Here is a 27,952-nt window from a genome sequence, read left to right as displayed (position 1 = left end):
AACAGGCTGTTTCAAGTGCCTTCTTTGGCTTTTCTTACCTTCAGATGTCTTCCAGGCCTTCCAGAGATCTTCCACACTAATGAGCTTGTCCTCCCCATGGAAGGTGCTGTGCTTGACTGTTGGGTCATGGTAATTTAAGTCCTCCCTCAAGAACTAGGAGAAGAAGAAACAGCAGGATTATACTTGGATTCAGCTTTGAGGGAGATGAGGAGTATTTAAAAACTAAAGATAATCCTTCACCTGCCTTCCTTATTCTTACATCCACAGGCTCTCACATAACTTCTATGGCAAAGTTCTGCTACGTCTGAGATGCAGCATCTCTGCTCTGTTAATCTCTGACCAAAACTACTTCATCTCCTCAGTTCATCATGGAATGGTTTTGGTTGAAGGGACCTTAAAGCTCCTCCAGCTCCAACCCCCTGCCCCGGGCAGGGACACCTTCCACTAGAGCAGGTTGCTCCAAGCCCCTGTGTCCAACCTGGCCTTGAACACTGCCAGGGATGGGGCAGCCACAGCTTCTCCGGGAAAAGTCTGTGCCAGCGCCTCAGCACCCTCACAGGGAAGAGCTTCTGCCTCAGAGCTCATCTCAATCTCCCCTCGGGCAGGTTAAAGCCATTCCCCTTGGCCTGTCCCTCCAGGCCCCTGTCCAAAGCCCCTCTCCAGGTTTCCTGGAGCCCCTTTAAGCCCTGGAGCTGCTCTAAGGTCTCCCCTTCAGGAGCCTTCTCTTCTCCAGGCTGAACCAGCCCAGCTCTCTCAGCCTGGCTCCAGAGCAGAGCTGCTCCAGCCCTCGCAGCAGCTCCCGGGCCTCCTCTGGCCTCGCTCCAGCAGCTCCATGTCCCTCTTGTGCTGCTGTCCCAGAGCTGGATGCAGGTTGCAGGGGGGGGGTCTCAGGAGACCCACTGAGTTGCTCTCACACATAACATCACCTACCACAGACCTGCCCCTTGCTTTTAACACATTGTTCTCTACTCCCAGTTCCAGCATTTCACTCTGCTGCCTTTTCACTGGTAGTGAGCACATTCCTGCCCAGGGCCATGCTGGAGCCAGCTCTGGAGCTGCACCCTTCATCAAGAGCAGCAATCTCTCCACACATCAAACCATAACATTTGCTTTTTTCCAACCAACCACATTCCAAGTCCTTTCCTGACACAGCAGCAGCAGAAGAGGTCACAGCATTTCCAACACACATACCTATGACAGCAATAATCCTTCTTTCCTGTTACTTCCTCTCTCTCAGCACAGAAATCAAAGTCCTCTTCAGCCACCTGCACTCTCACCTTGGCAAGACCTCGTAACCCCAAAAAATCTACCAAAGGGACAAGGGAGTGTTTCTGAAATCCAGTACTGCCTTTGGAACAGCCCCAAATCCGATATCATCTGATAGTTACAGACTAACACAAGCTGTAAAGCCAGAAAGAAGAGGGTACATCCCTTATGATGAACAGTAAAGCTCCAAAGTTTACCACAAGACCGAAGATGATGCCTGCAGGCAGGGCAAGGTGAATGAGACCTGCAAGAAGTGTTAACCCAATAGTGCTGGGAAGAGAGAGAAATGAAGTCAACAAGAAACCTGGAGAGGGGCTTTGGACAAGGGCCTGGAGGGACAGGCCAAGGGGAATGGCTTTAACCTGCCAGAGGGGAGATTGAGATGAGCTCTGAGGCAGAAGCTCTTCCCTGGGAGGGTGCTGAGGCGCTGGCACAGGGTGCCCAGAGAAGCTGTGGCTGCCCCATCCCTGGCAGTGTTCAAGGCCAGGTTGGACACAGGGGCTTGGAGCAACCTGCTCCAGTGGAAGGTGTCCCTGCTGTGGCAGGGGGTTGGGACTGGAAGAGCTTTAAGGTCCCTCCCAACACAAATATATATCTGACTACACATATACAGTCAGTGTGGTCTGCAGATGTATCTCGGTGCACTCCGCGCACACGTCTGCAATAGGAATGCACTCCAGCCAGCTCACACCTCTTCCATCTCAGAAGACAGGCCAGAAAGAGAAGACACCAAGGTGAAGAAAACTGTATAAAATAATGTATAAAATGTTTAAGGGAGAGTGAGGAACAACCAACAGGATTCGAGATCTCACTGCCCGCTGCCTGAGGTGCCGGGTAAGCGGGGTGGGTATCAAAGCAAGAAAGAGGATCCCTTGCAGTCCAGTTCCCCATAGGCAACAGAATGAAGAGAGAACTTCCCATTACATCCCTGCCTGCCCCAGCCAGGACACGATTCCCAGGCAGCAGCTTTAGCACAGCTCTTGCCAGCGTGTAACACAACTACAAGGATAAGTTATCTCTCGATAAGGGGATTGTGTTTTACTATCAGACAGGGCATGAAAAGTATCTGAGAAGGTTTGAAATTTCCAGGCTCTCCACAAATCCACTGCAGATGTTCCCAAGGCCACCAGCAGGTCCCTGCAGCCTGACCCAGTGCCTCTTGTCTCTCTGCCTGTCCAGCTGAGAGACTGTTCTTGGAATCCTGGAATGGGTTGGAAGGGACATTAAAGCTCCTCCAGCTCCAACCCCTGCCCCGGGCAGGGACACCTTCCACTAGAGCAGCTTGCTCCAAGCCCCTGTGTCCAACCTGGCCTTGAACACTGCCAGGGATGGGGCAGCCACAGCTTCTCTGGGAAAAGTCTGTGCCAGCGCCTCAGCACCCTCACAGGGAAGAGCTTCTGCCTCAGAGCTCATCTCAATCTCCCCTCGGGCAGGTTAAAGCCATTCCCCTTGTCCCATTCTTCCCGTGGATAATGGGATAACTCGGGCAGCTCCTGCAGGGCAGCTGGTGCCCGTCAGCTCGTGACCGGGAGGGGACGTGGCAATGTCACCCAGCGCCACAGGCAGCGGCTGCCAGCTCCCGCCAGGACCGGGGATCAGCTGCTGCTCTGTATATTTAGCTCAGAGAACAGGAGGGAAAAGTGATCTCCTGCAGCTCCCCTCCAGCACAGGATCACCACAACAAACCCCCAGGGACACCGGAGGGGACGGTGCTGCTGTGCGAGAACATCACTGTCAACAGGCGGGGAGCAGGATGCAGGATGGGCCGTCACCTCCTTCGAGGAGCTGCTCATGGATGGAGCTGCACACCAAGCACACCTTAAAAACAGATCTGCCCTTAGTGCATGTTAGAGTGAGGCCAGAGGAGGCCCCGGAGCTAGTGCGAGGGCTGGAGCAGCTCTGCTCTGGAGCCAGGCTGAGAGAGCTGGGCTGGGGCAGCCTGGAGAAGAGAAGGCTCCTGAAGGGGAGACCTTAGAGCAGCTCCAGTGCCTAAAGGGGCTCCAGGAAACCTGGAGAGGGGCTTTGGACAAGGGCCTGGAGGGACAGGCCAAGGAGAATGGCTTTAACCTGCCAGAGGGGAGATTGAGATGAGCTCTGAGGCAGCAGCTCTTCCCTGTGAGGGTGCTGAGGCGCTGGCACAGACTTTTCCCAGAGAAGCTGTGGCTGCCCCATCCCTGGCAGTGTTCAAGGCCAGGTTGGACACAGGGGCTTGGAGCAAGCTGCTCTAGTGGAAGGTGTCCCTGCCCGGGGCAGGGGTTGGAGCTGGATGAGCTTTAAGGTCCCTTCAACACAAACCAGGCTGGGATTCGATGTTTCTGGGATTCCATGATTCTATGCAAACTCCTGTCTCCAAGCTCTCTTTCTCTAACGTGCGTGACCCCAGGCAGGGGCATCAGAGGTTGAGAGGAGCCAGGGCCTGATGGAGCAGTAACAAACCATGTTTCCTTAGGAAACCAGGCTAACAGCATCCAAGGACTCCTCTGGATGAGCCTCTACCAGAGTTGCTCCTAAACTGCTGAAGCTGCCGTTGGAGTGAGCATGGAGGCAGAAATAGAGCAGTAATTAGGAGAGGTTCCCTCCAGGGGCAGGGCTTTGCTTTAATCGAGGTCACTGCTGTCATCTGAAACTCCACTGAAAATCCACGATGGGTTGAGGGCAGCATGAGGCTGTTGGGTGAGAATTCACCCATAGAGGATTTCGAAACCACCCTTAGGTTCTGTTTGTCTGTCCCTTTCTGCCCTGTCAGGTCTTCAAAACATACCCAAATCTTGCCCTCAAAAGGCCAAACTAATAAAGGTGAATACAAAGTTCCCAGTGGACCAAGGAAACACCAGGATGGGAGTGGAGAGCTCTCTCTGGCCACTGAGCCCCACACTGTGCTCCAGGGCAGAGCCCATGTGCCACGGATGGGCGTTTTGGCATGTGCCTCCGGGACCAGCACCTGAGAGAGCCACAGTCTCTGCTGGGGCTTGGATCTGCTTCTGGGGAAGAGGTGATTGAACCCAAGCTTCAAAATGACCATGGCCTCATCCTCAACAGAGGGAGCTGCTTTTTCTTCTTTTGATTAAAAGAATTACTGTATGATGAACAGAAATGCAAAGAGCAGAGAACTGTGGCTTAGCAGGGACCTCATCCAACCCAGCTCAGCATCTGTGCAAGAGGCAACTCATCCAACCCAGCTCAACATCTCAGTGCAAGACCAGTCACTAACATGTTGTGTCCTGGAGCTATGTTAAGATGTTTGTTCACTTTGTTCTCTTGCAAATCCACATATTAACAAACAAAAGTCAATCCCAAGCACATAATCCTACACTAAAGGGAGACAGCTCAGAGTGTTTGCAGTGCAAGAGCTTCCACATCTATGCAAGTACCCTGCAACTGGAGACCTCCCGATGTTCCATCCCACCTGCACTATCCTGTGACCCTGGAGAGGCTCCCCCAGAGCCCACCATCACCCTCATGGGTTCCACGGGCCTCTCCAGCCATGTCCCATGCAGCCAGAGCTCCCCCCATCCCTACTGCTGGGGTGGCACCAGCACTTTGCCATAAAGCACTCCTTCCCAAGTCACTGTCTGCATGGTTTTCCAAAAGGTTTATGGAAATCAAGGGTGCCATCCCATCCCTATGTCCACTCCTGAGGTGGGAGCTCTGCCTGCTGAAAGAAGAAGGGTGAAGATTAAACATAATCTGCCAGAGGGGAGATTGAGATGAGCTCTGAGGCAGAAGCTCTTCCCTGTGAGGGTGCTGAGGCGCTGGCACAGGGTGACCAGAGAAGCTGTGGCTGCCCCATCCCTGGCAGTGTTCAAGGCCAGGTTGGACACAGGGGCTTGGAGCAACCTGCTCTAGTGGAAGGTGTCCCTGCCCGTGGCAGGGGGCTGGGACTGAAGGAGCTTTAAGGTCCCTTCAGCCCAAACCAGTCCATGATTCCATGATAATGCACACAGCAGAAACCAGAGGAGAGCTGCTGGGTCCAAGACAAGTGATGCAAGGAGCTCAGGCCTGGTCTGATCCACCTCTGGGGGGTCTGAACACTGACTGGTAACAGCACCAAGGCCTTTTGAAGCCTTTTAGAGAAACAGATTTTATTACTCACACAGTGGCAATATCTGGACATAAAAGGACCTGACGGTACAACAGCTTTGAATGGTTAATCCTGTTAGCGCTTGTGCAATAACCCTCAACTAGTGCACTGAGAGAGGCAAGAGTTGCTGAGAGAGACATAAAACTGCTCATTAGTGCCCAACCCTAACACATGATTATCCTCAGTCTAGTAACGGGTGAGTAGGATGCCTGGAGTGAGCGGATTTACCTGGGGCTGCCCCAGGAGTCAGTGGGAGCAGTGGAGCTGCAGCTCCAAAGCCATGTGGAGCCGGGAGCTGCCTCCAGGGAAACACCAAACTTAAGGAACTGCAATTGAAAGCTTTTCATTTAATTACTTCATGAAGTGGGATTTAGGCAGAGGGAATGGAATGCAACCTGGGAGCAGGCAGCCAACAGCAGCTCATTGAGAGGGTGCTGAGCTCCAGGCTGCTGTGTCTGCAGCAGCCTTGAGACTGGCACCATCCCAGAACCCAAAGTGCCCTTGTGACAGCTTCATTTGCCCAATAACTCAACTGCTGCATTGGGCTGGGTGGAAGATTCTACCTCCCTGGATGGTGGCTTCCTTATCTGGGAAGCAGGAACAAGGTGCCCCGGGGAAGGGCTCCTCATGGACTGGACGTTGTGTGGCTCTCATGGACAGCGCAGTGCTGGCTGTCCTGTGCCTTCAGTCATGGGGGAAAACAGGAGCCTTTTGGCCCAGGAGCAGCAGGACATGATTTTGTACCTTGCAACCCCATGGAGATGCTACCAGGGTCTCCCACAAGCCATACAGGTTGTGCAGCACTGTCCCCATCAGGCCTAGGCCTGGAGTGCTGAGGGCAACAACCAGCAGAGCTCTGCAGCGCAGCACTAGTAGCTGCCAACCCGCCACCCACCTCTGACCAGGGAACACCAGGAACCAGCTCAGCACTGGCCCCGGCCTCAGCTCCTGGCTCACTCCCCACCAGGGCCAAGAATAAACACAGGAGGTCTGTGGAGCTGTTGTGCCTAAAGGGGCTCCAGGAAACCTGGAGAGGGGCTTTGGACAAGGGCCTGGAGGGCCAGGCCAAGGGGAATGGCTTTAACCTGCCAGAGGGGCGATTGAGATGAGCTCTGAGGCAGAAGCTCTTCCCTGGGAGGGTGCTGAGGCGCTGGCACAGACTTTTCCCAGAGAAGCTGTGGCTGCCCCATCCCTGGCAGTGTTCAAGGCCAGGTTGGACACAGGGGCTTGGAGCAACCTCCTCTAGTGGAAGGTGTCCCTGCCCGGGGCAGGGGGTTGGAGCTGGAGGAGCTTTAAGGTCCCTTCATCCCAACCCAGCCCACTCTGATTCTATACCTTGTGTGTAGAAAAAGATTAAGTGGCTAGAAACCCTCAAAACTGAGGCAAAGCCACATCCAAATAGTCCTGAAATATACTGTTTGGATCAGAAACTTGGCTCAAGATGGCACATTGCTTCCCCTGCCAGAGGAAGAGACCGGCAGCCAACAGCCTAAGACCTGGCACACATGAAGTTCAGGCATCCCCACCATCAGCATTACCCATGACAACACCCCTCCAGGAGAGCAGAGCTGGGGCAGGACAGCACAGCAGTGAGCACTAACCTCATCGCTCTCCTCGACGTCCACGTTGCCGTTGGCATCATCATCCATCTGCTTGTGGATGTTGCGGACGGCCTCGAAGCTGAGCTGCTCGTCTTCATCATGGCACAGGGGCTTGTCGATGCGGCAGAATTCTGCTGAGGAACAAAAGCCCACATCAGGCACCTGGTCCCAAAACATCCCACCGTGCTGCTTGTGCTTGAATAGCACTCTGAGCACCACACACAGCACAGCCGGGAGCTCTGCAGCAGCCAGAGTCCAGCACAACCCCTGGCAGGAAGGGCTGGTCATGTCCCACCAAGGCTGAGCTTCCAGCTCAACATCTTCAGCACTTGGTGCTCCAAGGGCAGGTCCCTGCTGGGCTGCTCCTGCCTGCGCCATGTCCACTGATGCCCTGCAGGAAGGAAGGGGGGCTGCACCTCGAGTTTACCTCCCATGTCATGAACTGCACTTCTCCCTTGGACACTGTTAGTGTTGGTGCAGTGTCCATGAGGACACTGTGAGAGCGAGAGCTCCGTGTTTATACAACACGTCAACTGAAGAAGTCTCCCTCCTCATGTTAGAAATGGAATTTTCTGGCTTCTTTCCATTATTTTTCTACATTTAATTTCTCACACTTCAAATCCTGCCACAGGCCCGAGCCCATGTAAGCACCAACGTGGCTGATCCACCCCTCCTATGGAATTGCCACATGGTGAGGTGTGACCTGGCACAATGGCAGAGCAGGGATGCAGAGACAACAGCCCAGATGCCAGGAACTGAAACCATGCTCCAAAGCTGAGCTCCTTGTGTGACACACATCAAGAAACCCCCTTGTGATTCACAGAGGCTACATCAGGGTGAGGATCAAGAACTGTCCAGAGTGTCGGCTGTTTGCCAATGACAGAGGCCACTGATAAGGCATTTGGGAGACATTTATCTTTGAAGGTTTACCATGGAAACACTGTCCTGCACTTGGGCCACAACAACCCCATGGAACGCTCCAGGCTTGGGGAATTGTGGCTGGAAAGCAGCCCATAGAAAAGGACCTGGGGGTGCTGAGTGACGGAGCTGAACATGAGCAGCTTGTGCCCAGGCAGCCAAGAAGCCACCAGCATCCTGGCCTGGCTCAGCACCAGTGTGGCAGCAGGGCCAGGGCAGGGACTGTCCCCCTGTGCTGGGCACTGGTGAGGCTGCACCTCGAATCCTGTGTCAGTTCTGGGCCCCTCATTGCAAGAGAGACATTGAGGGGCTGGAGCGGGGCCAGAGAAGGGCACCGGAGCTGGTGCAGGGCCTGGAGCACAAGTGTGATGAGGAACGGCTGAGGGACCTGGGGGGGTTTAGTCTGGAGAAGAGAAGGCTCAGGGGGGACCTTCTCGCTCTCTGCAACTGCCTGACAGGAGGATGGAGCCAGGAGGGGGCTGGTCTCTGCTCCCAAGGAACAAGGGATGGGACAAGAGGAAACGGCCTCAAGCTGCCCCAGGGCAGGTTTAGATGGAGCTGAGGAACAATTCCTTCCCCAAAGGGTGCTCAGGCATTGGAACAGGCTGCCCAGGGCAGGGCTGGAGTCACCGGCCCTGGAAGGGTTCACGGTCAGCCAGGCTCTCCATCGGTCAGCCAGGCTCTCCATCGGAAGCTGGTGGAGATAACGACACCTGCACTCATGGAGCCCGGGAAAATACCTGGAACAGCAACACAGAGCAAGCACAGAAGGCAGGGACAACACCACAGTGGGCAGGGTCGGATGAAGGCAAAGTCAGTGTTTCCCTGCTCGGGTCTGCCAGGAAGCCTCCATTCTTCCATCACACTTTTGGTTGAAGCCAGAGGTGGAAGAGTGACTAACTGCACTGCCCAGTGTCGTCCATGTACCTCACACCAACCAAGGTGAAGGCATTTTCTGCCTGTGTCTTTTTGATGGTTTTAACTGGCTTTTTGATGGTTTTAACTGGCAAAGAAGGGAACTTGGCAGAATTACTTTAAACATTACTGGATGCCCAACACTGGTGTGCACAGATTTGGTTTTCCTCTCCTACCCTGCACAGTCATGGCAAGATCAGCTCAGCACGTTGGGCTGGGCCTTTCTGCAGTGATTTCTCATGCTGATCTCAATGGCACAGAGCAGGAACACAGGATACTCGTGGTATTTATCCTGCCTTTGGGCTGGGCTTCACAAGGAACAATGAAATCAGGCTAAAAGATACCTCCCAAAATACTCTGTGATCATCTTGTTCTAGGCATGTGCTTATTATTACAGCAATGCTATGGCAAAGGTCAAATTCTGAGCAGGAAAGGTCATGTTATGAGAAAACAGGAGTGGTTTCTTCATATTAACACCCTCGCAGCCATGGAGCCCCAAACCACATCCATCCAAGTGTCTATCCAGCACTCAGGCAACAAGACACATGGGTTGAGGTGATCTCACCAGGTTTCATGCAACCACAAGGACAACCCGTGGGGATCTGTGATACAAGGCAGCAGAAGGAGCAATAAAGCCATGGTTGCATGTGTTGATAACCAAGCAGACAACAAACAGCTATCAAGTGAGTAAATAGGGAGGAATTTGTTTGCTTCAAGGCTAGGAAAAGCCTGAGTAAGTGAGTGAATCAGCAGAAGCCCCTGCCCTGATAACAGAATGGCCATGAGGTTGCACCGCACAGCATGGGCCACCCTGTTATCGCAAAGGGAACACAGGCTGCAGCTGTAACATACCCCAAATGAAGGAACAAAGACCAGGGCCAGCACCTTGCCTAACAGTTATGGAAGATTAACCCAGAAGCTCATGCCACAGTAACCATTGTCTCCTAAAGGGAGACAAAAAAGACCAATCCAAAAGCCAGGTCATCTCTTGGGTTCCTCATGAGAGGTTGACAATGAGGGCTCAGTGGCCAGCAGGCCCTGCCCTCCATGTCACACACACAGTGACACCCCATGTCAGGCCCTTCCCACACAAGCCCTGGCACCTGCAGTGAGGGAGAGCCTTGAACTGAGTGTGACACCAGCGTGAAGCATCATCCTCCTCTTCCAGAAGGGCCTAGCACAGCAATGGTGTTTGCTACAGCAGCTTCTGGAAGGAGACACTTGCTTGTCTGGTCCTCACCACTTGTCCCAACTTGTTCCTTAGGTGTCAGACCACACCGGGATTTAAGGGCCCCACAGGAGCTGACACCATCATCGCTCCTCCACCCTCCCACCCCACCTTCTGAGTCATCAGGAGTCTTTTGTCTTTTCATCCTGCTGGTTGGTGCCTCCAGGCCTGTTCTTTATCTCCCCCCATCATCTCTTAATAGCTGTGGTCCATCCTTCCCTTCAGAACAAAAGGACATTTGCCCTCCCCGGGGTGTCCTGATGAGGGCCACTAACCGGGGCACTATCAGCACATGCCATCTTTATATCCCTTCTCCTGCCATTGTTTCCCACTCACACGGACACAGCTTCACCCCTCGGGGCTCCATCCCCACACAAAAGGCCTGCGATCACCCATGCAATCTCCTACAAGCAGCTGCTGAGACCATCAGCAGGCACTTCGGCAGAGCTGGAGTGACATGGAATCATGGAATGGTTTAGGATGAAGAGACCTCAAAGCTCCTCCAGTCCCAACCCCTGCCACGGGCAGGGACACCTTCCACTAGAGCAGGTTGCTCCAAGCCCCTGTGTCCAACCTGGCCTTGAACACTGCCAGGGATGGGGCAGCCTCAGGGCAGCCTGTTCCATGCTGTTTCCGATCATACAGTGGGGTCTGCAGCTGGCAGGTAAAGAGGAATTCCCTGAAGTCGCCAGTTTTCCACCTCACTCGGAGCCCTGCAAACAGCCTCTGTGGCCCAGATACCTAATTCCTCACCAGTGACCCAACTAGAAACCTTCAACCACCACATTAGTACCGGCAGGAGTTCAAAGATACACTTTTTCCCTTTGATAAAACACTTCCACGATGCAAATAAACCCCCTGCACCTCCCTCAGATTAAACAGTCTAGAAAACATGTAAATACAGCCAAGGTCAGACCATGTCATCTCTGATACACCTCTAAAGACAGGAACACCACCCCTGGGTGCCTCTGCTACTAGGTCCTACTAGAAATGTTCACAAAGCATCTCATAGCAGTGTTCAGAGCCACAGCTTCTCTGGGCACCCTGTGCCGGCGCTTCAGCACCCTCAGAGGGAAGACCTTAACCCTTGCTTCAATCCCCCCCTCCACCACAACGCCTTGTTGTTTGCCCTGTTGGGGTGGGGAGGTACAGTTCTGCCCCCCCCCCCGCTGTCAGACCTCTCCAGACCAGCTCTCAGCATCCTCGCTTGGGTGCTCTGCCCTCGAAGTGCCAACGTCACCTATTTCCTTCCTGAGAAGTTCCTGTTTGCCCTCCTCAGGCCCAGCGCTGGGTAACGTTTCTGCTGGGCTGTCTAAATAAGATAGAAAAGTTGTTCCAGCACCACCCTGTCAGCAAGGAGGTTTTGCCCAGGGTCAGCCACGTCAGGCCCTTCACAAGATGAGCAGCAGCAGCCAAAATATCCCACAAGCGGGAAAAGGATCCAATGAGCTGAAATAACTTGAGATTGGATTACTCCATGATAATAAACTAAGTCATGTAACTGCTTCCACCTTACACACTCCTTCCTTCTGTGCTGAACAAACCTGAGCCATTAACCCTGTACCAAAGAGTGAGAGCCATCCAGACTTGACTTTAGGGATGTCCTTCACTCAATAACACTGTCCCTTCATAGAATCCCAGACTGGTTTGTGTTGAAGGGACCTTAAAGCTCATCCAGTTCCAACCCCCTGCCACGGGCAGGGACACCTTCCACTAGAGCAGGTTGCTCCAAGCCCCTGTGTCCAGCCTGGCCTCGAACACTGCCAGGGATGGGGCAGCCATTAACAGTTGATGTTCTTCAAAAGCAACTTCACTGGAGACAGGGAAAGTTTCACTAATTCATTCAAATCTGCAAATGTTGTGGGTAATCTGAAGCCCAGACACAACAGCATTGGCCACGCACCCCAAGACAACACCAAGGCTTTCCTACCCCTAAGATATACCCCCTTCTCCAGACTAGAGAGATTTAGCCCTTTTCCATGCCAGATCCAACCCACTCCCTGCCTCCAGCAGTGTCGATGAAGCCGCACCAGGTCCTGGGACCACGACACACCACACTGGATGCTCTACTCACACCACACACAACATTGTCCTACATGCATCAAACCATCGAATCATGGAATCAACCAGGTTGGAAAAGACCTTTAAGCTCATCCAGTCCAACTGTGCCCCAGCACTGCCAAGGCCACCACTAACGCATGGCACTGAGGGCCTCGTCTACACAGTGTGTGACCTGTGGCACCAGCCTTTGCTCTCCAGGACCTGGGATCAACACTCCTGCTCCATGAAGAGACCGGGAGATCACAGCACAGTCAAAACCAGCCTTACGGGTACTTTGGAAGACACAAACTCAGTGAAGGGTGGGAAGAAATCAACGTCAATCCGAAATCCTGTAGCAGATGTGAGTCAGCCACAGCCCACGGCGCACGCTCTGAACGCGGCTGCTGCGCACAGAGATGCACAACTCAGAATGAACTAATAGTTGTTATTTTTAAGTGAAAGAGAAATTGCTAAAAGGCAAAAACTACAGACTGGATGAATCACCTTTGCTCTGGAGCCAGGCTGAGAGAGCGGGGTTTGTGCAGCCTGGTGAAGAGAAGACTCCTTAAGGGGAGCCCTTAGAGCAGCTCCAGTGCCTAAAGGGGCTCCAGGAAACCTGGAGAGGGGCTTTGGACAAGGGCCCATAGGGACAGGCCAAGGGGAATGGCTTTAACCTGCCAGAGGGGTCCCCAAGTCCTACAGCTCACAGGTAACTCAGACCATCGGAACAGAGGAATCCCTTTTTCCGCTCCCCAGGAGACCTGAGCAGCAACACCACATTTTCGCCATGTCACAGCGTTCCCGTACACGCGTGTGTACATACATGGCATGGTGAACCCTTACCACACACATGGCATGTGGTACATGTCAGATCATGGAACCACAGACTGGTTTGGGTTGGAAGGGACCTTAAAGCTCATCCAGTTCCAAGCCTCTGCCACGGGCAGGGACACCTTCCACTAGAGCAGGTTGCTCCAAGCCCCTGTGTCCAACCTGGCCTTGAACACTGCCAGGGATGGGGCAGCCACAGCTTCTCTGGGCAACCTGTTCCTTCAGCCTGTGCAACGGGTAATCTCATGACCAGCTCCTGAGCTCCCAGTGAGTGCCACAACCGACCCGACATGATCCATCCCTCTCCATTCCTTCCGTGTGCCACGGATGGAAAGCACCATTCAAAGTCACCGCAGGCACAAGGCCAGAAGCTGGAGCCATGTTTGACCCGTTCAGATTATTTCAGCTGAACAAACATGATCTTTTCTATAACTATTGACTCGGTAAGAAACTGGCCCCATGGAGTTCCAGTGAGCAGAATAAGTCATGGATGGCTTGGGAAGGGAACAGGAGAGCCTGGTTTGGGGAATGTTGGAGCTCTAGTCCCGGAGCAAGCACCAGATGCACATCCACAGCTGCACAAGGAGGGCAAAAGAGTAGATAAAACCGACTTGTTCCTCAGCATTCCATAAACCCTCCACACGGAACGGTTCACAACTGAGGAGACCCCTGCATCGCTTAGCACTCACCAGCCTCTGGCTATGGAATGATTCCCAGCAGAGTTTACATTTGGGTGGAGATGACAGAAAGTGTTTTCCCTTCCTGTCCCATTCCTCCCCACACGTGTGGGTGCTCCAGGGCTGCTCACAGGCTGCTGAATCACAAGTTACAAATGGCAGAGGTGGATGTGGTCATCGAGGCTGGCGAAATGATCTCAGCAACATCACCCTGCTCCTTCCTCAGCAGTGTCCTCCTGGCAATGCCAGCATTGGACTGAAGGCTGGACATGCTTCAGAGCAACAGCATTGATTAGAACAGTCTCCTTAAACCAACAAGATCCTGATCATGGAGATGCTCCATCCCTGAAGTGTTCAAGGCCAGGTTGGACACAGGGGCTTGGAGCAACCTGCTCTAGTGGAAGGTGTCCCTGCCCGTGGCAGGGTTGGAGCTGGATCAGCTTTAAGGTCCCTTCAGACTGTGATTCTCTGATTCCTCTGAAGTTCTCTGCTGTGGGGCTTTGGCGTGTTGAAAAGACAAGACATCAGAACATTCATTTCAAGCTGAAGCAAACAGCAGCCTGTAATAGTTCATAACTGACGTGAGTAATCAACTGAAGTGTCCATTAACTGCATCCAGAAACAGGAACACTTCATTTCTGTGTAAGGTAATTATAGCCTCCCTCAGCCTCCAGCAGCACAAGAAGCTATTTAAGGTACATGCTTCTAAATAAGAAAAACTAGTCTTGGAATACTATCTTTTTAAAATAAATCAAAACACACGTGGGAGGGAGGATGACATAAACCTCCAAACTGGTGATAGGAGCTTTCAGTATCCACAGGAAAGATAAAAATACTGCCATTACTGCACGAACATGAAGAGGCTAAATTAAGAATATTATTGCTTAAGACAGCTTAAAAATAGTTAAATCTGAACAGAAACATGCATCTGGTGTCCTCTTGATAGAGACATCAACATGGTAGTTATGACACAGCCAACAGAGTGAGTGGCTGCACAGCTCTCCTACGTAAAGAGTGAGGATTTTACGGATATGGGGCTGGAGGAGCAGCAGAAAACAAGCCCACTGTGCTCACAGTGTTATAGGGAGCTGCAGCCAAACGGTCCTGTTAAAATGTCCCATTAAAGATATCAGCCCCGTCAGTGTCCGTGCTCCAGGCAGCACCTGGTAAGGAATCCCTGACTGGTTTGTGTTGAAGGGACCTTAAAGCTCCTCCAGTCCCAACCCCTGCCCCGGGCAGGGACACCTTCCACTAGAGCAGGTTGCTCCAAGCCCCTGTGTCCAACCTGGCCTTGAACACTGCCAGGGATGGGGCAGCCACAGCTTCTCTGGGAAAAGTCTGTGCCAGCGCCTCAGCACCCTCACAGGGAAGAGCTTCTGCCCCAGAGCTCATCTCAATCTCCCCTCTGGCAGGTTAAAGCCATTCCCCTTGGCCTGTCCCTACAGGCCCTTGCCCAAAGCCCCTCTCCAGGTTTCCTGGAGCCCCTTTAGGCACTGGAGCTGCTCTAAGGGCTCCCTGGAGGCCCCCGTCAGCAAACCCCGCAGCCAAGGCTGACAGACCCCACCAAGGAAGGCTCACTGCCCGTGTCTGCCTTCCAGAGCTTGCTGCCAGAGACGGGGGCCCTGAGGCAGGCACCTGAGCAGACATTCCCTTCCCTCTCCTTCGGGGAGAGCAGCCGCTCATCCACCAGTGTGTCCCTGTGATGGAGAGCCGGGTCCCCCCAAGCCATCCCGACTGTTCCCGCTCCCCAGCTCACCCTGAGCAGCTGGTGCTGGAACCGGGAATCTCAGTTTGCCAAGTCTTCGGCACCTTCACTTGGGGAGGGGGGGAAGGGAAGTGCATTAGAGCTGAAGAAGTTTGTCTTGTTTTGTCAGCAGCCTACAGCAGCTGGGGGCAGGGGGGAGAAAGGAAAAGGAAACAGAAAAGGAAAAAAGTAAATATAAAAAAAAATAAATAACCCCCCCCGAAAATTAGAAAAGAAAAAATAAAAAGAAAAAAAGAAGAAAGAAAAAAGTTTAAAAAAAGAAAAAAGAAAATAAAAAAGAAAAAGAAAAAGAAAAGAAAAAAGAAAATTAAAAAAGGGAAGGAAAAAAGAAAATAAAGAAATAAAGAATACAAACGTTTGTCTTGTGTTTCTCCTGTGAACTCTGTCCCATCACAGCCCATGACCAGCACAGCACCAGCACACGCATGGCCCAGCACCATTCCCGCTGTCCTGGTGGGATTCCCTTCCCAAGAGCAGAGCTCTCACCTCTGCAGCATTTCCGCACAGCCCGAGCCAGGAAACAGCGACTAAGTTTAGCCTTCACCAGGCTACGGATAAACCTCTCCTAAGCCCCTTCATCTTCCAGAGCCCCTCCTCGGAGGCATCAGGACAGGGAGCAGCTGAGGTGGTGGCACCAGCAAAGCCAAAGTATCACAGCTTCAGTGGCTTCAGCTCTCCAGGCTTTTCACCAGCTATCACAGAGCCACGGAGTCACAGCAGGGTTTGTACTGAAGGGACCTTAAAGCTCCGCCAGCTCCAACCCCTGCCCCGGGCAGGGACACCTTCCACTAGAGCAGGTTGCTCCAAGCCCCTGTGTCCAACCTGGCCTTGAACACTGCCAGGGATGGGGCAGCCACAGCTTCTCTGGGAAAAGTCTGTGCCAGCGCCTCAGCACCCTCACAGGGAAGAGCTTCTGCCTCAGAGCTCATCTCAATCTCCCCTCTGGCAGGTTAAAGCCATTCCCCTTGGCCTGTCCCTACAGGCCCTTGTCCAAAGCCCCTCTCCAGGTTTCCTGCAGCCCCTTTAGGCCCTGGAGCTGCTCTAAGGGCTCCCCAGAGCGCAGCAGAGGGGCAGGATCCTCTCCCTGACCTGCTGCTCACGCTCTCGGGGTGCACCCAGCACATGGAGGGGTTCTGTGTGTGTCCTGTTCTCAGCAGCTGAGGCTGCTCTTCCCTCCCTTTGGCTGCCTGATGAAAAGAGAGTTTCTGGTTTATTAAGTGGTTGTATTTGATAAGAGCTCTGGAAAGACTCCTCTTTTCACCATATATTTACCTCCCATCTCATTGTGTTCAAGCCATCCTCATGGAGTAGGAATTCCTGCAGCTCTCCTGGCAGACGTGTCCCTGCAGGGACCCCAGAGCAGCAGCACCAGCCTCCGAGAGCAACACTTGGGTCTGTTGGAGTGAAACAACCCCTCGGAGCTCCAGCTCCCAGGTCATTTCAGTTCTCTGTACGGGTCGGGGTTACTGTGATTCATTATCACCATCAGACACCTTCGAGGTAAAGAACTGTGTTTACTAAAGGCATAACTTTGGCTACCAGCAAAGCTCTCTGCCAGATCCCAACACAGACACAGAGCTGCTTCCGGAATACAACCCGGATGCCCTCAATCTTTTTTAGTACCCCATCAAATAGGAGGAGGTGCTCTGTGGTCTCCTCAGGCAGAAAACAGCACTTCCAACACCAGCACTAAGGGGAAAGTGCCATGATTTTTGCCTCCTCTGCTTCAAACTGGGCAACTTCCCTTCACTAGGAGTTTGGGAATATCAGAACAATTCAGCCAATGTGGAAAAAGGAGACCTAAGGTCAACCCCGCACCTCACCCACATGCAAACACCGAGAGGAGACAGAATGGAGACAAGGTGGCTGTAAAATGGGTTTATAACAGCAGGAACTGTTGTTCATTTACGCTTTGGATACATGTTGGAGCGAGGCCAGAGGAGGCCACGGAGCTGCTGCGAGGGCTGGAGCAGCTCTGCTCTGGAGCCAGGCTGAGAGAGCTGGGCTGGGGCAGCCTGGAGAAGAGAAGGCTCCTGAAGGGGAGACCTTAGAGCAGCTCCAGTGCCTAAAGGGGCTCCAGGAAACCTGGAGAGGGGCTTTGGACAAGGGATGGAGGGACAGGCCAAGGGGAATGGCTTTAACCTGCCAGAGGGGAGATTGAGATGAGCTCTGAGGCAGAAGCTCTTCCCTGTGAGGGTGCTGAGGCGCTGGCACAGACTTTTCCCAGAGAAGCTGTGGCTGCCCCATCCCTGGCAGTGTTCAAGGCCAGGTTGGACACAGGGGCTTGGAGCAACCTGCTCTACTGGAAGGTGTCCCTGCCCGTGGCAGAGGGTTGGAACTGGAGGAGCTTTAAGGTCCCTTCAGCCCAAAGCAGTCTGTGATTCCATGAATGGCAGTTTGAGTTTCTCTGAATTCCAAAGGAATCACAAGCACAACTGCCAGAGTGAACAACCTACACATTCACAGCTGGAATAAGGAAGAGGTGCAGTGAAATGTCCCCCTCTGCTTGCATCTTGGGCAATTCCACCCCAGTACAGATGCTCTTGGCATGAACCAAGAGCAGTGCAGCCACATCCCTGCAGTTCCAGCGAGGCTGCACTAGAATCAATCACAGAATCCTGGAATCCCAGGGGAAGGAACCTCAAGGATCATCTGCGGCAACCTTTCCAGGCACAGCATGACCTAGGCTGGATGCCCAGCACCCTGTGCAGCACAACCTTAACAGTGCCCAACGCTGGGGAGTCACCACTTCCCTGGGGACATTATTCCAATGGTGGTTGTTCTCATTGGGAAACAATTCCCTCTTGTGTCCAGTGGGAATCTCCCCAGGAGGAACTTGTGCCCATCAGCCCTCGGCTTTCCCGTGGGACTCCTTGTCCAAAGGGAGTCTCCATCTTCTCTGCAGCCCCCCTTTAACTCCTGGCACATGGGACCAGGTCTCCCTGAGCCTTCCCTTCTCCAGCTGAACAGTCCCAGCTCTCTCAGCCTTTCCTCACACGCTGCCCAGCCCTTGGACCATCTTTGTGGCCCTTCTCTGGCCCCTCTCCAGCCCATCCACAGCTTTTTTGTGCAGCAGGACCCAAACTGAGCATAATATTCCAGGGGTGGCCTGACCAGCGCCGAGCACAGAGGGACAAGGACACCTTTATCCCTGTGGTGATGCCCTTGTTGATGGTCCCCAGCACCCTGCTGGGTTTCTTTGCTCAGCTGCTCACTGCTCACTCCTATGGAGCTGGTGTTCCCCAGGACTCCCAGGGCCCCTTCCCAGAGCTGCTCCAGCTGGGCAGATCCCAGCCTGGGCTGCATTTGGGATTAGGTTTTCCCAGGTACAAGACCTGACACTTGTCCTTGTTGGACTCCATCAGGTTCTTCCCAGCCCTCTCTTCCAGTTTATCACTGCTTACTGGTTTCCCTGCTGTTTCTCCTAAGCAGAGCCTGGCTAAGTCAGGTGTAACCAAGGCGTTGGGTTCTCCCTGTGCTCCCATCTTCAGCCTTCCAGGACAACAGGGCAATCACAATGGTAGGATTTGGGTGTCTCTATGCTCAGGGTGTCTGTGCAGGGACCCAATGATGTTCTTACAAAGGACCTGACTCAGGTGCAAACAGACCTGGCCAGAAAGTAGCCAGAGGCTATAGAAGAGGAAAGGCTGGGGTGAGGTGGGGGAGCCCACAGGGTAAGTGGGACACCTCCATACAGCACAGTCACAGGGAGCACAAAAGCATCTCAGACACTTCACCTTGTTAGGCTGAGAGCTGAAAATAGCCACAGGATGAAAAACAAACCAGTTGGACAATGTCTGCGGAGCCTGATGCTAAAGCAAACAGGGAGCAGCAGCCGGAGCCAGGGTGCAGGATGAGGGCTTGGAGCTGTCTCCTGATGAGCTCCACGTGTGGAGCTCCGGAGCAGTGTCAGACAATGCCACTTGTCACTGCAAGCTTCATCTAGCACCAAGTGCTTCAGCTCCCTCCCTAGCCCACGGAAAGGAACAGGTACCTCTGGAGAGCAATTCCTTCATCCAACATGGGTAGATGAAACACCCGCTTAAAGACTGGGAGACCTTATAACAGTCTTCCAACACCTAAAGGAGCTACGGGAAACCTGGAGAGCAGCTGTGGCTGCCCCATCCCTGGCAGTGTTCAAGGCCAGGTTGGACACAGGGGCTTGGAGCAACCTGCTCTAGTGGAAGGTGTCCCTGCCCAGGGCAGGGGTTGGAGCTGGAGGAGCTTTAAGGTCCCTTCAACACAAACCATTCCATGAGTCTATGATCCCAGGAAGATCCCCATCCCCACCATGATGGCACAGGAACACCAGACGTTCACCTCAAGATACAGCTTCTAAATGACAGTCTCCAAGGGTTGAGTCCCACCCTCACCAAGGCACAGAAACACAAAACATTTTTTCTCCTTTCCCAAGAGGGAAAAACCCAGAGGTGGGATTAAAACAAGAGATCCCACCTCCCACTTCTTGTGCCCACTGCTATAAGCCAAGACTTCCAGAGAATCCCTCCTGCTGCCTGCAGCGTGGGAGAGGTGCCCTCAGTGTCCCAAGATGTCCCTTTCCACCTCTTCTATTTTAATGGCACAATCAGTTAAAACAAGTGAGAACCAGGAAAACCTGATTATCTACAAATCAGGGAGTACAGGTCCTCAGAAACAGCATGGCCACAGGAAACTGGAGGTGGGATGAGGACAGGACCCGTTGCTGCCCAGCGAGAGGGCCCTCTGCCCACAGGGTGTTGCTGTCACTGTTCCCACAAATGCATCAGCATCTTCTAAGTTCATTTTCACACTCCCCACGTTCTCACCTCCTGGAGCAGCAGCTCCTTTATCCAGAGGGGCTCCAGACATGCCTTGATTAAATGAGTGTGCCTAAAGCAGGTCTAGCTGCAGGAGGGCCACGCCAAGCTGCCACCCCTGGTGAACCTCGTGTTCCTGAGGAACCTCTTCATGGTTCCAGCACGGTGGCATCCCGCTATGGGTGACCTCTGGGGGAAACCTGGAACCTAAAAGGCCGGAATCACCCTCCCAGACCCTGGGCATCTGCTACAGAGCAGGATGGGGGGTGCTCCAGCAGAGCCCAGCGTGATCCTACACCTCCAAATCCCTCTGCAGTTTCACCAGGCTGCAGTATATTTGTGCCACAGTCCTGGTTTGAGGTGCTGGGGCTTCCTGGGGGGGAACAGAGCCATGTCCTCCTGTGGGGAGGGCACAGATAGATGGGCAAGGATGCAGCAGAAAGCAGCAACAAGTGATCCTTCCCACAGCTTCTAAAAGAAAACATTTCTACTCCTCATTCTGCAGAGACCAGAAACACCCTGAAATAACGGGAACCCCGGATCGCTGTCTCCTTTCTGAAACGCCCAGGGCTGATCTTTAACCAACCACTTTCACAGAAATGTTTCAGAGGGGACCTTAGAGCAGCTCCCAGTGCCTAAAGGGGCTACAAGAAACCTGGAAAGGGGCTTTGGACAACGGGGTTGGGACTGGTCCCTTCCACCCCAAACCATTCCATGATTCTATGATGCTGTGATTCCCAATTTACTGATTTTCACTTCCTATAAGCTTAATGCTGCTGCTTATAGGTCACACTCTGATCCAGCTGTAGAAACATCACAGAGAGCTTAAAGGCTCCATGAAGATCTGCACAGCCATTTCCTTCAGCAACAAGCTGTAGCAGCCACAACTAGTCCTTGGTGCTAACCTCAGGAGGGAGGAAGAGCCACCACACGCAGGGTTTAGGGGCTGGCTGGGGTTATCCTCACTGCACTGGAATCCCAGAGCTCCTCCAGAACAAGCACAGTTCCTCCAGGCCAGCACAACATGACATGCTTTGATATTTGTCTTAAAATGCAATGCTGGAAGGAAAAACACTCCTGAGGAATCCATAAGAGCAGCTACTTGGAAAACAGTATTTCAGGAATTGTTTCTCCCTCAAAAAATGAGCTTTTATCCTGCATCTGACTACATCAAGAAAACACTTTTTTCCCTCTGGCTTACTCAGAGGCTCATCATGCACTGGCACTCGTACAACCCTGAACACAGGCATTGCTCAGCAGCTTTAATCCTCAATTACTTCTCCCTTCCCCGCAGTTCCAAGCTGCCCTGGCACAGGGGCAGGGTGCTCAGGCAAGGAGCTGCTCAGCTGTACTTCACATCAGGAGTGTTCTTACAGTTCTCGTGCTCACTGTGTGCCCCCGAGAAGCGCAGCTTTCCAGGCACCAGAGCTCGAAACGTGAAGGAATAAATTAAACTGAGCTTAAAACTCTGCCCTTCAGAGGAAAACGACCTCAGAAATCCTCAGCTACCCAAAATAGCTTCTCTTCTTGCACAACATGTGGCACGAGTGTATGTTTGCAAACAGACATCATCATTTCCTATTGGATTGCTCCTGCTCCCACATTTTGGAGTCATGGACTCACAGAGTGGTTTAGGTTGAAGGGAGCTTAAAGCCATTCCCCTTGGCCTGTCCCTCCATCCCTTGTCCAAAGCCCCTCTCCAGGTTTCCTGGAGCCCCTTTAGGCACTGGAGCTGCTCTAAGGGCTCCCCTTCAGGAGCCTTCTCTTCTCCAGGCTGCCCCAGCCCAGCTCTCTCAGCCTGGCTCCAGAGCAGAGCTGCTCCAGCCCTCGCAGCAGCTCCAGGGCCTCCTCTGGAGTCACAGACGTCTCTCATAGCAAAGGTTCACAACACGAGTACCTGCCAGGCAGAGAGGGAACAGTTCCTGCCGGTGGTTCCCAAACGCAGGCAGCAGAGCTGGCCCTGCCACACGAGCTAATGCATTTTCCAAAGTGGAAAAATGGGTTACTTAAAAATAGGTCCATAATCCAAACAAACAAACATCCCGATACCATTTCATAAAGATAAAACAAACAAGCATAGATGAGCCACATACAGAAACACGCACAGTTATCTGAAGGACTTCCTTATCCCAGAATCATAGGATCATGGAATGGTTTGTGTTGGAAGGGACCTTAAAGCTCCTCCAGCTCCAACCCCTGCCCCGGACAGGGACACCTTCCACTAGAGCAGGTTGCTCCAAGCCCCTGTGTCCAACCTGGCCTTGAACACTGCCAGGGATGGGGCAGCCACAGCTTCTCTGGGCACCCTGTGCCAGCGCCTCAGCACCCTCAGTACAGTCACACAGGGATGATCGGGCTGGTTAAAATGAAAATAAAGGAACAATTAAAGCACGCAGAGACCCACTTGGATCAGGCCACACAAGCAAAGGTCAGCAGGGGACGGCCATTGCCTTCAGACACATAAAACACCCCCCGAACTCCTGAAGCCAAGTGAAGTCCTCGGGGCAGGAGGTGGGGACACAGAAGATCCCAATGGCTGCACCCTGTAACTGGGGAGAGCATCAGAGGCCAAGAAGCCACATTATTAATAGTGCTTGACTCCGGTATAATGAAGGGTGACCAAATCTCCTCCCTTTTCCAGCTGTGGATCAGAGAGATTCCCAGCTTGTGCTGCAGACCTTCACCCCAACAGCAGTTAAAGCGCTGTCCTTGCCCCATCCCAGTCCTGTCACAGCGGGAATCTCCAGTGTGGCCGGAGCCCACCTGGAAACAAACCCCTCCAGGTACAAAAGGGCTCATTCCAGCGGGAACCCCAGAGCTGCCCCAGGAGGAACCAGGACACCCTGGTCTCCAGCTTGCTCTGCCTGCTCGGGAGCTCGTCTCTCCACATGTAGCTCTGGGTTAAAAGCAAAGCTAAATGAGGAGCTGAACAGGTTTTTCAACACTAATAGCCCGTGCAATTAGGGCTGGCAAAAGCAAAGCGCAGCTGAAGGGAGGAAAAGGGTCACTGAGCTTGGCACTGAACCTGGCCTTGGACAACTACCACGGGACAAGTGCCACCGTTTCAATCAGCCTCCACGCTGGACAAGCAGAAGGAGAACTGTTAGCAGCAGATGGATAACCTCATGGCAAACTGTTGCTTTTCAATCTCCTGCTCGTACACCCTCCTTTTAACAATCAAATCCACATGGAATTACACCAGGATGCCCTTTTCCTTCCCTCACCACAAGCCAGGCAGGTCTTGAATTAAAGTCGCTGCATGATAAGGTGGCTCCCCTGCAGCGCTGGTTATAGCACAGCGTGCACCAGACAGACATCTGTCCCCTGCCCGAGGGACAGGAGGGGACAGCACTCAGCAAGGACAGAACCACCCCCTACCCAGAGCCAACCGCAGAGCCAGCAGCACAAAAGCAAACTGTCTTTCTTATTCCCTTCGGGATGAGGCTCCATTCCGAGACCATCAACACCACAGGCACTGCTCGCTACTCCATAAGGGATGTCAGGAGGCTTCAGCACACATTGATCATTCCAGTCCCTCCCAGGAGGACAGGATGGACAGGAGGATTGCAGCTTTGGACTCTTCGTGTGTCCCTGCACATCCCTGCCTTGCCTTAGGAAAGGCCAATCCAAAAGGCACAGTTTGAAGCAGGACATAAGGAAAGTCTGTCATGGACATGTCTGGTTTTCCCTATGGGAGGTCATTCCGGGACTGCACACCGAGGGAGGAACCTCACTCCACATGGTGGGAGATGGCACAGCCGGAGCTGCTCCAGGCTGCCACGGACCACAGTGGCCCTGAGAAAACACGAACATGAAAACCTCAACAGCCACATTCAGCTTGTTTCCAGCCCAGAGATTCCCTATTCTCCCCCAGGAACCTCCAGGTACAACGCAGGGTTACCGGATCCCGGCGCTGAGCTGAGGTCTGGGCTCAGCCTCCTACAAGGAGTCCCATGGGAAAGCCTAGGGGTGATGGGCAAAAGTTCCTCCTTGGGAGATTCCAACTGGACACAAGAGGAAATTTTTACCACTGAGAACAAGCAGCCATTGGAATAATCTCCCTGGGGAAGTGGTGACTCCCTAGTGTTGGATACTACTAAGATTGGGCTGGGCAGGGTGCTGGGCATCCAGTCTAGGTCATGCTGTGCCTGGAAAGGCTGGAGCAGATGATCCCTGAGGTCCCTTCCACTGGGATTCCAGGATTCCTCAAAATGAGTTCCATTCCTAAAGGAAGTAAAGGCTGTGCAATCCACAGAGGTTTCCAGTCAAGCTGGAGAAGAACACAGACTATTTCCTGGCTGAGTTTTCCAAGTATTCTCCAACCTACTCTTTCCCCCTTGCCCAGCCCAATGCTGCTACTCACATGTGCAACTGCTACTCGGTGTGTACCTAGCAGGACTCAACTGGAGTTAATGAAGAGTTACTGTGGGGAAGGTGTGTTCTGACAAGCCGGGTCATGCTCCTCCTCGAGCTGAGGACCTGGGCAGGCTGCAGGAGGATCTGGAGGCTTCCAGCACACAGGGGATGAATCCTGCAGTGGTTCCATTACACAGCACCGGGAGGTTAAGGAGCAGCCAGAGCAAGGGTATCTCAATCAGCTGCTTGGATCTTACCACCACTGGTTTACGCTGACCTCTGCCTTCAACTGATCAGGCTTTTTCTTGAGGCACCTCATAAAAGCATCTTACTGGCTGCAGTGGGTGAAACCAGAGGCTCTGGCAAAGGAATAAAGGGCAAATGTGAATTCTGGCATCACAGTGTGTGAGGGGAACTTCAGCACCACCAAATAAATGCTCTAATGGAAGGTTTCATTAAGCAACTAGCAATGATAATGTTTAAATTGGCGATAAAGGAGTCACCATCCGCATGTGATTCACATCCAGCTTTCCACAGACACCTCCAAGTCCATTCTGCTCATGTCAAAAGATCTCACTGCAAGTTCAAGGTCCAAAACGATCACTTTCTAAGCTGGAAGTTTTGTAACCAAGGATTAACTCACAATAAGCCCCTTCCTCTTGGCATGACAAGTACAGGAGCTCTCAGCAGCTTGGGCAAAGCATCCTCACCCAGGAGTGAATTCTGCTGCCCCCTCTCAAATGAATCTCTAGGTAAAAGCTTGTAGTTGTGGCCTCCCTTCATCACACTTGTTTTAGCACTGATGTTCCTGTTTGTACGTGCAGCTTAAGCTCCGAGTGCTACAGGCAAACACAGTAACCCTGAGCTTGTGCACTCAGCTCTTCTGTTAACATCATCTTAATACTTTCATAACTCTGTTATAAACACCTCTTGGCTGGGGTAAGAATCCCAAATGTTAAACACCACCTGAACAACAACAAAGACTCCAGAAACCGTGTGATGGAGGAATTAGGACAGGAAAGGACGAGAATGAGAAAGGAAAGAGAAGCTGCTGTGCTTTGCATAAGCAAATGGCAATCCCTGCCCTGAGGCACTGAGGGTCCAGCCCCTCGCCACCCCCAGGCACGCATCAGCCACATAATGGGTCAATCTCAGCCCTCTATCCTGATCCCACCTTTTAACTGCTGCAGGAGACAGGGAAAACCCACACCAGGATCCTGAATCTGTCTAAATGATACCAGAACAGGGACCAAAGTGAGACCCCAGGCAGCCTCCAGCATAGGCAGAGCATGGCAGACACATCCCTAGGGATGCAGGAGCACCAAAAGCAACCTCAATCCCAAATGCAGCCAAGCTCAGGGGAATGCACACTCATAAGGAGATAGAGCAGGCCTGAAGGCAGCAAAGCAGACGGCTGTGGTAGAAGTATCACCACTACGGGAACCAGGATGAATCCTGGCCGTCCAAAGCGCAGCCCCTCACAGGCAGCATTCCCTGGATCTGCAAACACACCGGGAGGTCCCTGGAATAAGCAGCAGTGGCAACATTTCAGTGTCCACCCGCGCTGCTCTGCACAGAAAGCAATCAAGGGGAAATTAATAGCAGCAACCTCGTTGATAGCAGTTAATGTGATTTAATGAGAAGCAGGCTGTTGAGAGAGATCACTGTTTGTACTGAGATTGAATTAGCATGGAATGGTTTGGGTTGGAAGGGAGTTTAAAGCTCCTCCAGCTCCAACCCCTGCCCCGGGCAGGGACACCTTCCACTAGAGCAGGTTGCTCCAAGCCCCTGTGTCCAACCTGGCCTTGAACACTGCCAGGGATGGGGCAGCCACAGCTTCTCTGGGAAAAGTCTGTGCCAGCGCCTCAGCACCCTCACAGGGAAGAGCTTCTGCCTCAGAGCTCATCTCAGTCTCCCCTCTGGCAGGTTAAAGCCATTCCCCTTGGCCTGTCCCTACAGGCCCTTGTCCAAAGCCCCTCTCCAGGTTTCCTGGAGGCCCTTTAGGCCCTGGAGCTGCTCTAAGGGCTTCCCTTCAGGAGCCTTCTCTTCTCCAGGCTGAAATACTTCTGACCAAATCACCTGATGTTACACACAAAACTTTTGTGAAACATTTGACGTAACCCAGAGGGTGCTCTGATGAGGACTACTGCAATAGAACCGTGGACAAAACCTGTATTAACCATGCCCCATCCCTGGCAGTGTTCAAGGCCAGGTTGGACACAGGGGCTTGGAGCAACCTGCTCTAGTGGAAGGTGTCCCTGCCTGGGGCAGGGGGTTGGGACTGGAGGAGCTTTAAGGTCCCTTCAACACAAACCAGGCTGGGATTCCATGATTAAATCAGTGAGACTCAGGCAAGGAACTGGAAAGAGAGTAAAACCAACCACCTGAACGTAGTATCTGTACTGACGTCCATGGGGAGCTTCTCTTGCCCCTTTTAGAGGGGGGGTGCAGGAGAGCCCGGGGCTGGAAGCTGCAGCCAGACAAATTCATGCTAAAAATAACCGGCAGCGGGTGAAAACAATGAGGCCGAGCGAGAGTGAGCACATCCTGCGCAGGGCCTCAGCACCGGCACCAGGACATGTGTGCTCCAGGCCAGCCCCGGCCTGGGGGTCTGTGTTGTGCTGGGCTCGGGCTGGCTGCTCTCCATGGCTCTGAACCACAGAGCACCTCGGGCTGGCTCTCTGGGCTGTGAGAAATGGCTCCTGTTCGTCTGAAGTGGAACCAAACTCAGACCTGACAGAGCAGGAAGAGGTTAAAGCCACGTCTGGCTCTGAACAAGCCAAAGCCAGGAGAAAGTCTGGTTCTCCCTGGAGTTCTGTCACCAACTCTCAGTTTCCTCCTCAGGGGAGACGTTAGAGCAGTGCCTAAAGGGGCTACAAGAGACATGGAGAGGGGCTTTGGACAAGGGATGGAGGGACAGGCCAAGGGGAATGGCTTTAACCTGCCAGAGGGGAGACTGAGATGAGCTCTGAGGCAGAAGCTCTTCCCTGGGAGGGTGCTGAGGCGCTGGCACAGACTTTTCCCAGAGAAGCTGTGGCTGCCCCATCCCTGGCAGTGTTCAAGGCCAGGTTGGACACAGGCGCTTGGAGCAACCTGCTCTAGTGGAAGGTGTCCCTGCCCGGGGCAGGGGTTGGAGCTGGAGCAGCTTTAATGTTCCTTCAACACAAACCACTCTGGGATTCCATGATAAAACCACCCATTTCAAAGTCTTACTTAAAAAGTCATCTTAAGAATCAGAAGCACACAATATCCTCACGAAATTATGCTGATGCACTCCCTGAGTGTGCACAGAATCAAAGCAACAGAGCCCAAGGAGCCCACGCTGCTGCACTCACACTCCTGCTCCCTGCAAACGCTTCCCTGCACATCCCGAACCGTTCCAGGGAGCAGCGACCGGTCCCGTCACCTCTTTCATTTACAGTTCATGCCCTGTCAAAAACCCAAACACTTCCCTTCCGAAAACCTGTCCAAGATGAGC

The 27,952-nt window shown here is 53.0% G+C and overlaps 1 protein-coding gene across 6 annotated transcripts in view; it reads right to left on the bottom strand.

Annotated features, from left to right (window-relative positions):
* Positions 1–27,952, bottom strand: part of STIM1 (stromal interaction molecule 1) — a 67,904-nt gene that overhangs the window by 36,991 nt on the left and 2,961 nt on the right. For 3 of the 6 annotated variants that reach the window (XM_030473253.1, XM_030473283.1, XM_030473261.1), the window contains 2 exons: positions 6,949–7,082; positions 39–153 (listed from right to left, as the gene is read on the bottom strand). In XM_030473253.1, coding sequence (XP_030329113.1) covers positions 39–153; positions 6,949–7,082 — 249 coding nt within the window. The remainder of the gene's footprint in view (positions 1–38; positions 154–6,948; positions 7,083–27,952) is intronic. The other 3 variants (XM_030473268.1, XM_030473291.1, XM_030473274.1) reach the window with 1 other exon arrangement.

The sequence above is a fragment of the Strigops habroptila genome, chromosome 2, assembly GCF_004027225.2.
Source record: "Strigops habroptila isolate Jane chromosome 2, bStrHab1.2.pri, whole genome shotgun sequence".
Lineage (NCBI taxonomy): Eukaryota > Metazoa > Chordata > Aves > Psittaciformes > Psittacidae > Strigops > Strigops habroptila.
Note: the sequence above shows the minus strand (reverse complement) of the source record. Positions and strands in the feature narration are given on the sequence as shown.